The 15,897-nt window shown below is 42.3% G+C and overlaps 1 protein-coding gene across 1 annotated transcript; it reads right to left on the minus strand.

The window, feature by feature from the left end:
- Positions 1–8,346: 8,346 nt before the first annotated feature.
- Positions 8,347–14,213, minus strand: snx21 (sorting nexin family member 21). Its single transcript, XM_041946745.1, has 6 exons — positions 14,069–14,213; positions 11,342–11,667; positions 10,712–10,908; positions 10,232–10,373; positions 9,805–9,970; positions 8,347–8,898 (listed from the first exon to the last, which is right to left on the minus strand). Exons 2-6 carry the CDS (start codon positions 11,634–11,636, stop codon positions 8,385–8,387), a joined length of 1,314 nt encoding a protein of 437 aa, XP_041802679.1. The 5' UTR covers positions 11,637–11,667; positions 14,069–14,213; the 3' UTR covers positions 8,347–8,384.
- Between the last annotated feature and the right edge of the window lie 1,684 nt (positions 14,214–15,897).

Raw genomic sequence — 15,897 nt, forward strand, 5'->3', positions numbered from 1 at the left:
GAACCATGTGTGTTCCAGAACACACAACATGCCTGTTGATGTCCTATGAAGTCATTTCATGGCTTTCTTCCTCATTTTTTCTTATTTGCGCTAATTACAATTTTGCCCTGTTACAATTACATTTCTGAGATGAGAATCGGTATAAAATAGTTGCAGTATATGCAGTTTGTTGTACAAGTGAAGGTTGGTTAATGTACAGAAAGTTTTGTTGATATTTACCATTTTTTCTTCTCTCTTTTCAGTGAAAAGAAGAAGGCCAAGGCCTGGCAGCCAAAAGACTCAATAATACATTTGTAAATATGTATATACTGTAGTTAAGTTTCCCCTCCAATCCTGAGGTTTCACAGACCACTGATGGTTAATGTAATGTAGTTTGATATACCAGATTAACAGATATGTGTATATAATGTTTTATTTTGTTCTCCTGTTTCATTCTAATTCTAATTATCTGTATACATGTTCTGTGTGTGAGGAGTATGGAAGGGGCGACATCTCTTTGATTGACAGACCTGTGTTGTAAAACGACAATTAAATTACCTTTATTCCCTGAATCCTTGATTCCTTTACCTTGTAATCAGAGAGTACAGATGACAGCAGAGGACAAGATGACTCCTGCCTCTTAATAAAAACATGACCATCTTACAAAACCACTGCAGCATCCTCTGAAAACAACACTGTGATGGAACTATGATGTGCTGTTTCAATAATAATTACAATCTTGTCTCAGGTATGTTATTAATACATATATAAAAAAAACACCTTTCAGGTAAAGCATAGCTCCAGAAACTGGGCTTTTTAGATTTTGATGCAACAGTAACTGTATTTTGAAATATGTTTTCATCAATTGACTTTATGTACAGCTCCACTACTTCCTGAACTTCAACCACCTCTTTTATTTACAGTCTGTCATAATTGGACAAACTGATTAATCCAGGTTTGCCTGACCACAGTAGTCACAACAGCAATGGTCAGACACACATGGATTAATCAGTTTGTCCAGTAATGACAGGCGGTTGAAGCTGGTTGAAGTCCAGGAAGTAGTGGAGCTTTGTTTAAAGTCCATATTCCTTGCTGTTTTTCCCCTCTACTGAGTCACTGAACGCGCACTTTCCAGTCAGTGAAAGAGAGGGGCAAGGAGGATGTTTTTCAACATATTTTGTTTCCTGATATAAATTCATATGTTAAGGAAAACTTTTTCTGATGAAAACCGAGCGGGTAGCTGTTTTCTAAATCCTTATTTCACAACGCGAACCCTAGACCGGAAGAATGACACAAGAACTACAATTGGCGTGGAGTTGCAGTACACAGTAGAGGGCTGCGTCATATGTTTTGTAGTTCTAAAGTGTTTTCAGTATTTCGTTAAATTGTGGTCAGAAATCTTGAAATCACATTACAGGTATTAGGGGGTGGGGAGCAGATCTGTTTGGTCAGATTAGATGTTTATCACTGGGAAAAGGGTGAAATCATGTTTTAACCGGGTTTTGACCTTACTCAGTGACGCCCCCTGTTGGTTTGCCTTCGGGTATGATAGTAGAGATCAAGAGCTTTCCAAAACTGTTTACACGACATCTCTAGCATATTTTTTTTTGCTTCCCTATATGCCTTCAAAAATGTCTCAGGTACAAGGTTCAAAGGTCACTCCTAAGGGGCAGGAACCAACCACAATGTTCATACTGACATATGTTACTCTGTAGGTCAAGGCCTTTACAACAATGTCTTAATTGTTGTCCAACGACAAAGTTTTATTTTCAAGTTTCAAGCAAAGCTGGATAAAAATCAGACAAACATATTTTAAAGGGTATTTAGTGGCCAAATGCGGTCATGATATTGATGTATACCTTATGCTCAGTCAGACTTTTCAACTTGGACCAATTAAGACCCAGTTTTCTCCCATTATCTGTAAATGTTTCTTTTGCATATTCCCCCATTGATTTAATATGGCTGCATATAGTCTGTGTATACCCCCTTCCCCAGACTGACATGATGGTCCTAGATTATCAAGCTTATAGCATATTGTATGGCCAGTACTTTTTTGTGTGCACTGTAAATTTTGCACACATATCTTAAAAAATGACCATGACATGACATTTTCTTAAAACAGTATAGGCCTGTGCCACATAACATGCTATGCATGAGGGGGGGAGATGCATATAGTCCATAAATTTAACATTTATTTAATATTTTAATTTTAACCCTTCCCCAATCCTCTGGAATGTTCCTTTGTGTCCTGGATTGCATTAAACTGTCCATCCACTGTCTCCCGCTTATCTGTGTTTAGTTCACAGGGATAGCAGGGACAATCTCAATAGGAGATTGTCACACCGCGGTGAGGTTTGTCTCGTCTTGGGTTTTTGTCTTGTTATTTCCTGTTTTATTTTGTTAACCTAACTCTCCTCTCGTTTCAGAGCACTTGCCCTTCCTCATGTGTAACCGGTGCGTCAGCCTGATTACCTGTCGTCTCCACCTGTTGCCTATTACCCTCCATGTGTTTAAATTGTCTGCGTCTCCCTTGTCTCTTGCCAGTGTGTTTTTTATCCTAAGATCGTTTCACCCGTGCCAACTATTGATCCACAGCCACAGCTCAAGTCGCCTTGTTAGCGATCGATCCTCCTCATAAGCGTTTTATGTTTGATAAAGTTTCATAGTCCAGTTGAGTTTTTGTGTTTCTTTGCTTATTCCTTGTTGTTCCATACTCCTCCTTAAGAGTGTTTTTGTTGTTCGTGTTTAATAGTCCTTGTTTTGCTTTCTAGATATTTCATTATCCTCCGTGTGAGAGTTTTTTGTTATTTACGACTTATCTAATTCTGTAATTCCCTCCTAGTAGGCACCTTATGTTCTAATCCTTTTCAAGTGATATTGGTCATAGTCCTCCGTCATTTTAGAGCGGAGTGGATTTTGGTTTCTTTAATAGTATATTCCTTGCGTTGATTAATTTTGATAGCATTGTTTTATTTCCTCCTTCAGGACCGGTTTTTGTTTAAGTTTTATAGCCTCTATTCCTCCGAGCGCTTTGTGTTATTCGAGTTTTGGTTCTGTTTCTCTTGACCACAGTCTGGTCCAATTAGTAATTTCATAGCTTTTGATTTCACGCTTGTCGAGGAGTTCCTTGGTGGTTTTGTGAACAAATAAAGCCTGTTGCTGTGTAACTCTGCACCTGAGTCCTCTTTCCAGTCTCGGCCTGACAGTGATATTGGAATAAAAGCCAAGGAATTTCTTTTCACTTTCCATAATGAAATTTCACATTAACAATGTGGACAGTAATGCAAACACTTTATTATTAGTTAGAAATATGTTGTCAGTTACATATTAAAATCAGCAAGTCTTTTCTTAAAAATAATACACAATTTTGCTGTTATCTCCCTTTTCCTGGAAAGAAGTGGGGTTTGAGTCTGACTGCAACTAGTCATGTCAGAAAACTGATGATTAAACTTAGTTTAGCCGAGTAAGTTTCATCAGTAATGTCAACGTAATATTTAAACAACATGTTGTGATCTAGTGAACCTATTATTTACAATTCGTGTTGTACCTCGCAGGTGAAGCCTTCACAAAGCCTCAGTGTCGCCCCAACACACCCCTGGATTACAGTACATGAAGATGAGACTGTATATTGATGAAACATATATACAGAATATAGATGACAGGATGACGTTTGGTCCTAAAGATGGCGCCGAGACCACTGTGTGACGTCATGCGAACCCATGGATACGGTGGCGTGTTGACCACATATGAAATAGAACACAAGTTACAGGTTGTCTGGAATGCACCATAAGTGCAGATTGGGTAATGAGCTGATGGAAACCAGGTGGCTTGATTGCAGCAGCAGGGCAGGTTTAGAGTGGGAGGCAGGCAGATCCAAGTCCATGTCCTTCACCACAGTCTGTCCTGCAGCATCGATCTGGGAGAAGAACATGGCAAGAGGTGAAGTCAAGAATGAACAAGCAATATAAATCATTAAGAAATACAGGAATGCTTTCTCTCTCAGATCCAGAGGAGTGACCTTTTCCAGGAACTGGAACAGGGGGTGTCACTCCTTCCACAGTTTTGATACTCACTAGTTGTTCATCTCCACACGTCGACAATGGACCCTCCCCAACAGGTGTCGACGTGGCCGTTTCACTTGCCGGTTGTGGGTTGCTGCTGTTAGCCGCTGTAGTGAAGTGCAGTGAAGAATATACTCACTTTGGGGAATTTTAAGAGCAGCTTTCTGCTTTCCTCCTTTTTTCAGCGCCGCTGGGGTAACTTCTTTTCATCTTCTCTTCGCGCCGTTTTCGTACCTTTCACCGCTGTCTTTCTGGATCCTGGGGCTCTAGGCAACTGCCTAGTTTAGCCTAATGGTAAGTCCGCCCCTGGTTAAGGATGAACTAATTTAGCTGTAACATAAACCTTTAGTATCATTTAATTATCCAGGAGAATCCAGTCTGTCTATGTTTGATAAAACTGAAGGAATCAGTGACAGAAAGCTTTCAAATGCGAGTCCACGGTTGTGTCTGAGGATCTTCTCTTTTTGGTCAACAAAGTGGATCAAAGTTAAACTGTGAGCTGAAAGTCGCCCAGAACAGCCCGGAGACTGCTCCGAAACAGCAAACACATCCTTGAATTAATCAGCTGAACAGGAGATGAAATTCATCGTGTGGAAGCGTAACGCGATTCTTTTCTCAAACCCCAGTTTTATTCAGACATTTGAAGACTTGTGCATCCGTCTTAGTTTGATATGACTAAACAGGCTCTATGACGTGACTAGCACAGCTTAGCATAAAGACTGAAAGCAGGGGGAAACTGCTAGCCTTGTTCCATCCAAAGACAGAAAACTGGCTCATGTTTCAGCCACATGGCGTCACATTTTTGTATTTTGAAATATTGAGTGCAACCCTCAACCTCAGCTGCCTGTCGCCGGCAAACATGAAGAAATAACGAAGGAGAAATGTGATATTTGTAACAAATTTATTCCATAAAATATACTTGTATATAGCTCTATGAAGCAGCGCTGCTTCCACACAGGACAGACGGCAGCATCTCCACTGGGGCTCACTGTGACGCTTCACCTTTCACGGTTTGTCTCAGTTCTGTTTGGTTTTCAGTGGAAACGCAGCCGAACACAAACTGAAACACAGGAGATTCTCATTCATCCAGGTCTTAGGAGAACAGCTCACAACATAAAAACACCTCACATATTAAAAAGTCAGAGATTCTGATGTGTGTTTCACCTGAACAGGTGAGTTTGGAGACCTGCTCATTCTCCATTCTCACAAACCTAAAACTACCTTTCAAACACTTTCAAAGCATTATGAACGTTTCTGAAGTGGCCGTGTAGACACTTTGAAAACCCTCCTACAATCAGTTACTGAAGATTTCACAAACATGCAGCATTGAAATGAAAGAAGACTCTGAAACAGGTCACAGACTTTAGACTCCGAGGATCTGGACCCTGAAAAACACATTTAACAGCTCAAAAACTTGTTTCCTGACTGTGTGCAAACTAGCAGGAGTATTGGGCTTCGTGAAGCTCTCACACAGACAGGTCTGATGTTAATTAACACACAAAGGATTGAGGAGATCTTCAGCAGAGATCCAGACCTGCTGCAAAAGTCATGAACTGATTCATTTTCTCAGGAAAAAACTAAACTAAAATGCCTGAATACGGATAAATATGGACTTAAAATGTCACTGAAATGAAAGCAAATAAAACGTAATGTTTCGTAAACAGAATGAAAACTTTGAAGGATCCTCTGCTCAGTGAAGCTTCAGGATGCGGAGAAGCAGGAAGGAGCTGCTGAAGATGCATAACTTCTGATGCTGTGTCGCTCTTTCCGCTGCTTCTGCAGCATCTGGTCAGTCGTCGTCACTGAGGGAGAATATCTGAGCTGAAATAATCGCGTCTGGAGGGCTGATGTGAACACTTTCCTGCAGCTTGAGCACCAACTTAATGTGATGCAGGCATCAGTCTTGATGACTTTATCTCTTCCCTTATTCGTCGCTCGTTTTACAGCAGCTCTGTGGTTCACATCTGACAGGAAGCAGAAAACCTTCCACACATCAAATCAAAAATGACTTTTTCCTGCTGATGTTCATCAAGTGCTCGCAGCTATTTTTATCCCTTATCCAGTCATCCACTGCAGGCCACCAGACCCACTGAGGCCACAGCGCTCCATAGTAACCAAATCCACACAAAAACACACATTTATCACAGAAAAGCAGCAGATTTTTCTGGAAATATGAAGCTACTGATTGTGAGCAGAAGAAGCCATGTGTGAGTCAGCTGACAGCGCTGTGCTTCCTGCTGATAAAAGCTTTATAAGCTTGACTATTATTATTACATACTGGCAACATACAAAGCTTCCATTTAAAATGTCCACTGCAGGTGGACAGTCACCTGATCGGCTGATGTTGGGTTTAAAAAGTGCAATAAAATAATTAAAATCTAAACTGAAATCTTAATCACACAGTAAGATATCTATTAAGTTATAATAATAATAAATTCTGACTTGACAGGAAAGTGCTCTGATTGATGACTCACAGTTGTGCATTATGGTCTCTTTACAGTCTTTAATTTACTCTGTGATCAACTCTGTGTTCTGACCTGTCTTAGAGCTCTAAGCCACTTTTTTGGGACTTGGTTCCTGCTGTATTTGTCTTGTGCACAGACACAAATGCACATTAACATGGGAGTGACCTGCTACACATCCTCCTTATAGTTTCACACTACTCACTGACCTTCAGGTGGCAGTAAAGCAACAAGCAATATAGCAATGTACCAGCGAAGGCAGAGAAGAAGGAGACTGCAAGATAGAGAGTGTGAGTGTAAACATCGCAAGACTTAAAATACTTTAAATAATCTGAAATGAAACAAAAAGAAAAGGCCACAAAGCAGCTTTAACAGAGGCTCTGAGGCAGTGTGTGCTGAGCACATTGTAAAGCTCCTGATTGATGAGTGATATTTGCCCACATAAATTTAATTAACTTGATTTGTCTAATCTGCTGTGAGGGTTGTGAAGGTTTGCAGTGGAGCTTTAGCTTTAGCTTTGCTGAATGTTTGTTATTTACAGCTCCAGTTTGTGGGATTTAGTGGCATCTAGTGGTGAGATTTCAGATTGCAACTCACTGAGCACCCCTCGCCTCACCCTCCTGTACAGCAGCAGGGGGGTGAAGCCAGAGCCAGTGTTCAGTTTGTCTGTTCTGCTCTGTGGAGGAGGAGCTGCTCCCTCTGTAGATACTAAGAGCTCATTCAAAAACACAATCCTTCTAATTTTCAGGTGATTCCACACTCATGAAAACATAATTCTGAACGTTATATTACGTTTTTGCCAATAGATCCAATAAATCCTCCACACTGCAGCTTAAAAGCTGCAGATTCTTCAGCCTGCTTCTCAACGACCTCCACCAGTATCAGAAAACCCAAGCAGCTCAAACTGACCAATCACAGTTCTCATGATCTCAACATGGCATCTCTGCAGCCGCCGCAGCCTCAATGTGTAAATGTGTATAAATCCAGCTTCTGCGTGGCTTTTTTAGACGCTGTCATTGGCTGACGTATGCTCCAGTATGAGTAAATCTTCAGTGAGCACTGAGATCCTCAGATCTTCCAGACATGTGACCACGCCTCCACTTTAAACTCACTCGTTTCTGATCTGTGCTTTCACTCTCATGTTTCCTCCTTCTTCCAGTCTTAAAATCATCTGTTTGTACTCCTCAGATTTCTAAAAGCAGTTCCTCCAGACCCTAAAAAAGTCCTCTGACTATTGTAAGTGCTGTGTGAGCACCTTTTCTTCACTTGGCTTCAGTATTATTTCTGAAATTGAAAAGCTGTTTGAAAAAACGTCCCTTTATGACTCTTGCAGTAGCAGAGGAGGTGATTACGGCTCCAGGATTATTCTGATCGTGCAGTCAGAAGGTCTCACAGCGATCAGGATCACTGACCTGCATTAAAGAAGCTGCAGTGTCACCACGAGTTCTGCCATTTTAACATGACACCTAGTTTCTTATTCATATTTTAAACTTTATTTTTGGAATATTATTTTTTTTTAAATAAGGTCTTTAGTCCCAAAACATATAATATGTTATGACTCTTCTTTAAATTAGGACTTCTGTCTAATTCTTGAAATATTCTAACTTGTTCTGGTCTTATTACACATATTTGCTTGTCTTATTAAACATATTTGCTTAAAATGTTGACTTTTTACTTCTCATAACAGCAAAAATGTTATCAGAAACAATACTTGCATGTTGAGAAATAACATTTTCTTTGTATAAATATTGAATTTTTCACTAAATATAATGACCTTTTAAAACCTTTTTCAACTCTTGAAATCTCAGATGTTTTTTCTGCGCAGTGAGCTGTAACTTACTGATTGTACTCTGCAGAGTGTGTGTGTGTGTGTGTGTGTGTTTTAGCCCTCCCCTTCACTCTCCTCCAGGTTGTGTTTGACCAGAAACTCTTTGATGGTTGGCTGATTGTCGAGCCCCGCCCACTGCTCCTCCAGGTGGTGCAGAAGCTCCTCCCACTGCCGCTTGTCTCTTCCTGTCTGCCACGACAGCCGAACCACCGCCCGTAACAACGGCAACAGGAGGGGGTGTGGCCTGTCGATTCGCCACTGTGATATGTCCTGCTTTTCACTCAGTGGGTGGGGCTTATCTTCGAGTGGGAGGGGCCTGTCCTCCGTGTTAGTCTGAGTGTCAGCAGGGGTCAGAACATGGAGGGCGTGGTCACAGTGATCCCGCGCCTCCTCCAGCTGATCCACTTCCTGGAAGCAGCTCGACAGCCCCACCAGGGTGTAGAACCAATGGCAGGAGGCTGGGTGTGGGGCCTGAGCCTGGTTGTCATAGTAACTTGCCCAGCCCAGTTTGTGCTGCAGTCTCTTGGCGTTGAGCAGCGGACCCAAGGCCTCCTGGTAACGTCCCACCCTCAACGAAACAAGACAAACTCAAAACACCAAAACTGGAGGCAAGTTGTATCCACAAATATATAAATCTGTCTTAACTAATTGTCAGAAATACTGACGAGACGAGAAAAGGACAGAAGGAAGAGAAATCAAAACAAACCTGCATAATTCCGTGAGTAATTCAAACCAACCAGATCGTTTACTTTAACCTTCTGTTTGGAGCATTTGTCTCCCCCTTCAGGAAAAAAGAGTAACTACACAAACACTGTCGACGTGCTCATGACGCCATCGGCTCCGTCATACTTCTGGTCGCTGTTGCCTACTCCATTGCTACGGTTACTCTGGTGATCTAATCATTGCTGGTTCATTTAAAAGGCATCAGCAGTGCAACAGTGAAACACAGAGAGTTTCACCTGATGATGATGATGATGATGGGCTTCATCAGCAATGTGTGAACTTGTTTAGAAAGAGATGAAGCCCAGCACTGCAGCTTTAAGTGAAAGTCAGTATACTACTGTGTGGAATACTCCGTTACAAGTCCTGCAGTCAAAAGTTTACTGAAGTAAAGTATGAGTATGAGTATTAGCATGAAAATGAATATTATTAACTGCCCGATACATTATTGATACTTATTTTTTTAATACTTTGTGAGAGGAACAGACTGAGAGCTGATTCGCTGGTACTGAGAGGCTGGCTGGTCTCAGCCTCAGAGTCTATGAGACCCTGACAACCCGTTCAGATTCCAGACCTGCAGCTCCACACAGTTCAGTTCACCTTCATTTTCATCTCATTCATGAGAATTGAAAACATCATGGCTGTTGGTGAAGACGGGACCCAAAGTTTATTATCGTACCTCTTTTGAATGTTTGTCAAAGCATCAGTCAGGGAGCAAACTTCAATACTTGTCCTGTATGAGTGTAGGAGTTACCTGATGAGCAGCTGTCCAGCCTGCAGGTCAGCCAGGTAGAAGAACTGTCGCACACACAGCGCCCCCCGCAGGGCAGACAGCGAACACAAGTGAGACAGATACTGTTCAAACGCTCGGCTCCGCTTGGCGATCGTCTCCGCCGTGAAGTTCCTGCGTAGCTTCTTCCCTGCAGAGATTAAAACAGGAAGTGGTCAGGGTTCAGTGTGCAGTAAACAGGAAACGGGCAGGGCAGCAAAATGACCTTTAGGTCAACCCCTCCACATCGATCCTGTGTCTGTCCAGCACTCCGTTCACCTTTCAGTGAGGACTTTCCAGGTGTGTTATCACTGACCCTGCCGGGCCGGGGAGTCAGACCTCCCTGTCACCAGTGTGCCTCTCTGAGTGTGAACAACATCATGTCAACACAGATAACATAATGAGGGCTTACGTGGGAAGCAGACACGCTCCATCTGGTCTCCGTGGTTACGGCGCAGCGTGGTGTGGAGCCTCTGGAAGTCGGAGTAACGGCGGGTGATGATGGCCGGAGTCTTATCGCTGCCGCCAGACTGGATCACGTGGATGGTGTAGAGCTGGAGACAGACGGACAGACAGACTTGTGTGGAACAGTGAGAGCAACTTAAAACCAGAGTCAAATTCCTTGCATGTGTTCACATACTTGTCAATAAAGCAACACTAAGCATTAAACGACACGTGGCCACTAACCACAGGAAGAACAAACATTAAAACTACTGAGCTAAAACTGAAAAGTGCATCATTATCAACAGTTTCAGTTCTAGTTGAGATGCTTTAGGCTGCAGCAGCAGCACCTACGTGACCTGCATGTGAATTACGGGCCTCTGCGACAGTGTGTCTGTGGGACGGTCAGTCTGCCCTCCCGCTGCCCCTTCCCCTGGCTGTTTGAACTCACCACGTATTTGGAGGAGCCGTCCTGCACCACGCTGGCGTCGGTCACCTCGAACAACAAGCTGTCCGTCAGTCGCCTCCCGGCGGGGGTGGGGCTTCCTCCGCCGAGTCCACGCAGGTTCCTCCAGCTCTCCTGAAGCTGCCGAGTCAGCAGGGAGGGGGGTGAGGGGGCTGCAGGAGACACGCCCACAGGGCTGGTGTCTGCACAGGACAGGTGAGAGAGGGTTCAGGTGACCACGAAGCACTTAGTGACATTATTCCATTCAAGTCTAATGAGACTTGAGACACGTTTTTTCCAAAATGTTTCATGGGAGTCATTCTTTACCATCACAGTACGGCGCTGTGATGTCACAGCAGAGAAAGAGCTTTTTCCATTTTCTGCAAATCACTACTGACACTGCTGAATATGTCGTGCTGTTTTTGTTTATATTGTCTAGGTGATTGTGAATGAAACTTGCCCACGAATGGAGCACAACAGATCATTTTAATTTCTGAGTTTCAACTCTGAACCTTCTCATAAACAGATGTCATTCAGTAACTTTGTGAAGTTACGACTGTTCAGACTCGTACAAGCAGAGTGTGAAATGTTCTTGTGTGAGGTCCATCGCATTGAATGAGCAGAACACCAGCTCACCTGTGCTGCTGAGCCCCTCCTCCATCGACTCTCCCAGGAAGTCGGAGTCACTGTCCAGCCCTGACCCCTCGCCCTCGGCTCCATCCTCTGCGCCTCCTCCTCCGGCGCTGTCGAAGCACAGCGTTCCCCCGAGTCGATCGGTCACACACTCGTCCTCCTCCTCCAGCTCCGCCTCCCAGCCGTCCTCTTTAAACTCCTCCTCGTCTTGTACACCTCCTGCTTCCTGCTCGGGTCCTGCCCCCTGACCATCTTTAAACAACGAGCGCTTCAAACGGTCCAGCAGCCGGGACGCCATGGCGCTGCCTGGCCTCCGCGGGCGGGATGGGCTGAAGAACCAACAAGGATGAGAGAAGAATTTCCTTTATTTTCTATAAAATCATCAGTTTAGGTCATTAAGAATCTAACGGGGGTACGTCTGAAAATAATGACTTCATCAATATGGCAGGCAGAAGTGTTTCCAGCTGCAGTCCATCAAAACATTCTCAGACTGTCTCTCATGGAAGACATTCAAAGTGTCCAACTTGTTTGCACTCACAAAAAGTGACAGAAATAGTGTAAAGAAAGCTGCCTACTCTCTCACCTGCACACACCTGACCAATCACTGCGAGAAGTGAGCGTCAGAGATTTTGTTTAGTAGACACAGCATCATGGTATACGGGTGTCTTTAGGTCTCTTTCTTAAAGGTGGTCTGAAAGTTTTAGGGGAATCTTTGGGTAGAAATCTTGAATAATTTGCACAGCTGTTGACACCATCTGAAAAGTTGGGAGGGGAAATGTGTCTTTCATGGAAACACTCACAACTCAGGCATCTGAAACAAGACAAAGGAGCCAACTAGACAAAAGGCTTGAACCTCTGGCTTAATCTTCAACAGCGTATTTTATAAGCTTCTCATTTTTTTTTTAATGTACAATGTTAAAATGAACTAATAACTACAGCTTTTGTGTAAAAAGTCCAATATTTGCCTCTGAAATGTCACTGAGTAGAAGTAAAAAGCAGCATAGCCTTTAGGAGAAGCCTTTGTCCAGATAAAGTGTTCTGCAGAGAGCAGTATCCTGGGCCTGATTTAAGCTTTGTGAAATCGATGTGTACAGAGAGATTTATTCCAGGGGACACTGGAGATGCACATCGCTGTGAGCAGCTAAAACAAAAGAAGTGGTGATCGGGGTGATCAGAGAAAAGTCAGGCCTGCAAATGTCTGAGTGTGGATGCACTCCCTTGTTTCCTCTCCACAGTGTCCACAGTAAACGTCAATGAGACGTTCACTTCCACAATTCAGGTCATTAAAAAAGTCGGTCACATTTCAGCTGTGCAGACACACTGATCCAACATCCGAAACAAACCCGGCGGAGAAGGCAGCAGGCTGAGTTGGCTCCAGTTACAGAGCTGGCAGCCTCCCTGAATGGAAATCATGTCACACATTAATAATGCAGGCGCCTGCTAAGTAAGCCTGCAGCCAGGAAAACAAAACACGCAGCGATGCTTCAACCTGCAGAGCTTCACTCGACCCTTCAGTCACAGACTCTGCATTTTCACGTGTCTCCTTTTAGGAAGACAAACACCTCGAAGTCATCAGTAGTTTGTCTTCCCTCCAACTCTGAGACACAAAAGTACGATGTACAGACAACTAAACAAATGTGAACCGCTGGAGGGTAAAGTGAGGCTCAGAAACTGTAGCATGTTATTATTAAAACTGGCTAAAACAAAGACTAAACTAGAATCAGAAAAACTGAAGTCATAGGAAAATGATGGAAACAGGCTCCTGATATGGTAAAGGGAAAATTAACATAATATATGGCACAAGTGGCCAAATAAATGGCTTTCTGCAGTGGAAGCCCCATTATCACTGCATACCATTATACATACATACATACATATCAAATTAATTCCCAGACAATTCAGAAAGTACAATCGAATGCGTCATATATTCGTCACATTACTATCAGACCTGTCATGCTGATATTAGTTTAATAAGCTGTTTGTACTTTATCTTAAACCGCTGAGCTGATGATAAGAGCCGCTGTCAAATATAAACTATTTTTCTGCTGACTCTACGGATGCTTCATTTTGTAAATAACTACACAGACACATCAAAATCAAAGCTTCCCTTAACCTCCATCCAAACCCACTTGGATGCTCATAAACAACAATAGGAGAAGAAATAGGAGATTACGAGGTGTACCTAAAGGTACCACACTGATTGGTTAACTTGCTGGAGTTAAACATTAGCTGGTTGAAGCCCAAATAATAAAAATAATTAACTTTAACAACACTGGTGTGCATCAGCTGTAGACAATTTAAATGAAGGGACCGTGGAGATGAATGTTAATACTGACAGCTCAGTAAACAGCAGTGTAAACTTAGCAAACTAACTAACAACTTCGCTCTGTGTTAACTTGGTGGTAGGTAATATTTAGTTAGCTAGCACCCCGAGGTTTAACTAAACAACTCACCCAGTTCCGTGAGCTAACTCTCACAGTTTAATCCATCTCAGCACCGCAAATTTATAGTTTAAATCTCAGGCTAGGAGTTTAAAGGCGGACAGCCCGTTTCCGTTCCTGTATCCACACACATCTGACTGAATGAAGGAGTTATGCTGCGAACGGCTACAACCGTTAGCTCACATCACTGCAAAGTTAGCAAACAAGCTAACAAGTTAGTTTCCAGTCAGTGTTTTTGCTGTTATTTGAGGTACGGACTCATTCGGCGCTCCGAGCTTTGATAACTCACCCTGGGCTGGAAGCTGACTGTCCCCCCGCTCCTGTTAATCCATGTCAGCGGGGAAACGTTTGACGCCCCGGTCAGGACCTCCGCCCTGGAAGAGGTTGTGGGGTACACACAGCTGACTGTATCCTGATTCCTGAAAGTATCCCCGGCTGCAGCCAGCGGGCGGAGGCGGGACTGGCTGGAGGTCCGGCGGTAACCATATAAGGACATGCTCCGGTCCAGACCGAACAGCAGGGGGCGGTGAGGATAAAATGTAAAAATACATAAACACAAGTGAAAATCATGCATTGAAATTTTACTTCAGCAAATAATAAACAACTACATTTTACTTAAGTATGTAAGCATTATTAGCAAAATGAAGGCTGCTGTTATAACAGTATACACATTATGTAGAAAAACAGCCTCTGTGAGCGTTTCATTATTATAGGCTACATCACATTATCTGATTATTATCAGTTGTGGAAGAACAATCCAAATGTTTTTATTTATAAATTAGCAATACCACAGTATAAAAATACTCTAAAAGTCCTGAATTCAAAAATTCACAACCTCATCATTATTATCATTAATGCTGCTGTTCATTAAAGCACTTTAATGTTGTCATTGGTCAAGATGGTGGTAATTCTTACTCATTCATATCTTGGTAGTTTAATGTGTAACAATAGATCACATTTTATAAAGTGATCATATGTTTTGTATGTAAATTCTTCATTTGAATAGTAAGTAGTCTGCAGCTGTTGAATATTTAATAAATGTAACGAGATAAAGATAGATAGATAGATAGATAGATAGATAGATAGATAGATAGATAGATAGATAGATATACTTTATTTATCCCAAGCTGGGAAATTGCAACAAAAACAATACTTCCCTCTGCAATGAATGGAGCAGAGCATGAAAAATGTGCAAGGACCTCAAAATTGTACATAAGAGTAGTCCTTGAAGTTGAGTGAATGTACTAGTTATTTTCCACCACTAATTATTATTACCGATGCATTAATGTGCAACCAGCATTTTACTGGTGTAGTTGTTGGGGGTGGAGCTGATTTTATATCCTGTCAGTTTAACCTATAAAAGTGTGTCATGTTTTATATGCTCATTTTGTTTGTTTGTAAAACTTTAACCTGTGAAGTTACTACTTACTAAAACTATCAAATCAATGCTGGTTTGAAGTATAAAGCAGCATAGAGTAAAGATATTTATACATAAAGTACATTAAATTTGTGCTTAAGTACAGAACTTGAGTAAATGTACTCAGCTCTAGGATGAATTGGGGTAAATGTGATCTAGAAAATGTTAATTTGATGAACTGGTGCAGCTGTAAAAACATGGAGTTATGTTCAGAATATTTCACTAAGTGTTGAAGTTATAACAAACATCATTTAAATAAAGTTTGGAGTAACAAATGAAAGCTGTTTAATGGAAACAGAATATTATGGATAACAAATATTTGTGCATATTTAATCCACACCTTAAACTCATTTTGTTTTGTGTAGTTTGACTACGATCATGAAATCTCGCGGTATCAGAGGGACGTGTTCAAACTGGAGTTTAATAGCTGGTGGCAAATGTTGAGAAACCAGGTGTCGTCCTGTTCTTCCACCTCGACCAGTACAACACAAAAGCAGCATTATGTGATGTTATATCAGTAAAAGAAGAAAACTCAATCCTGACTTCTCTCTGGCACTTGAATTACCTCCAGAGGGATTAACGTATTAATAAAGTCCCCGCCTTTTTCTTCTTCCGCACTGACTCACCTGACAGGCCTCTTTCCCACAGGCCGTGAATGCAGCAGTATTGCGGGGCGCGGTCAAACTGGCCGCCTGGCAGGA

Source organism: Chelmon rostratus, chromosome 10 (assembly GCF_017976325.1).
Source record: "Chelmon rostratus isolate fCheRos1 chromosome 10, fCheRos1.pri, whole genome shotgun sequence".
Taxonomy (NCBI): domain Eukaryota; kingdom Metazoa; phylum Chordata; class Actinopteri; order Chaetodontiformes; family Chaetodontidae; genus Chelmon; species Chelmon rostratus.

Coding starts and splice junctions, on each gene's coding strand:
- snx21 (XM_041946745.1), bottom strand. CDS start 11,636: ATGGCGTCCCGGCTGCTGGACCGTTTGAAGCGCTCGTTGTTTAAAGAT. Junction 10,374..10,711: donor ACGGCTCCTCCAAATACGTG/GTGAGTTCAAAC, acceptor GTCTGTCTCCAG/CTCTACACCATCCACGTGAT. Junction 9,971..10,231: donor GGAGCGTGTCTGCTTCCCAC/GTAAGCCCTCAT, acceptor TAATCTCTGCAG/GGAAGAAGCTACGCAGGAAC.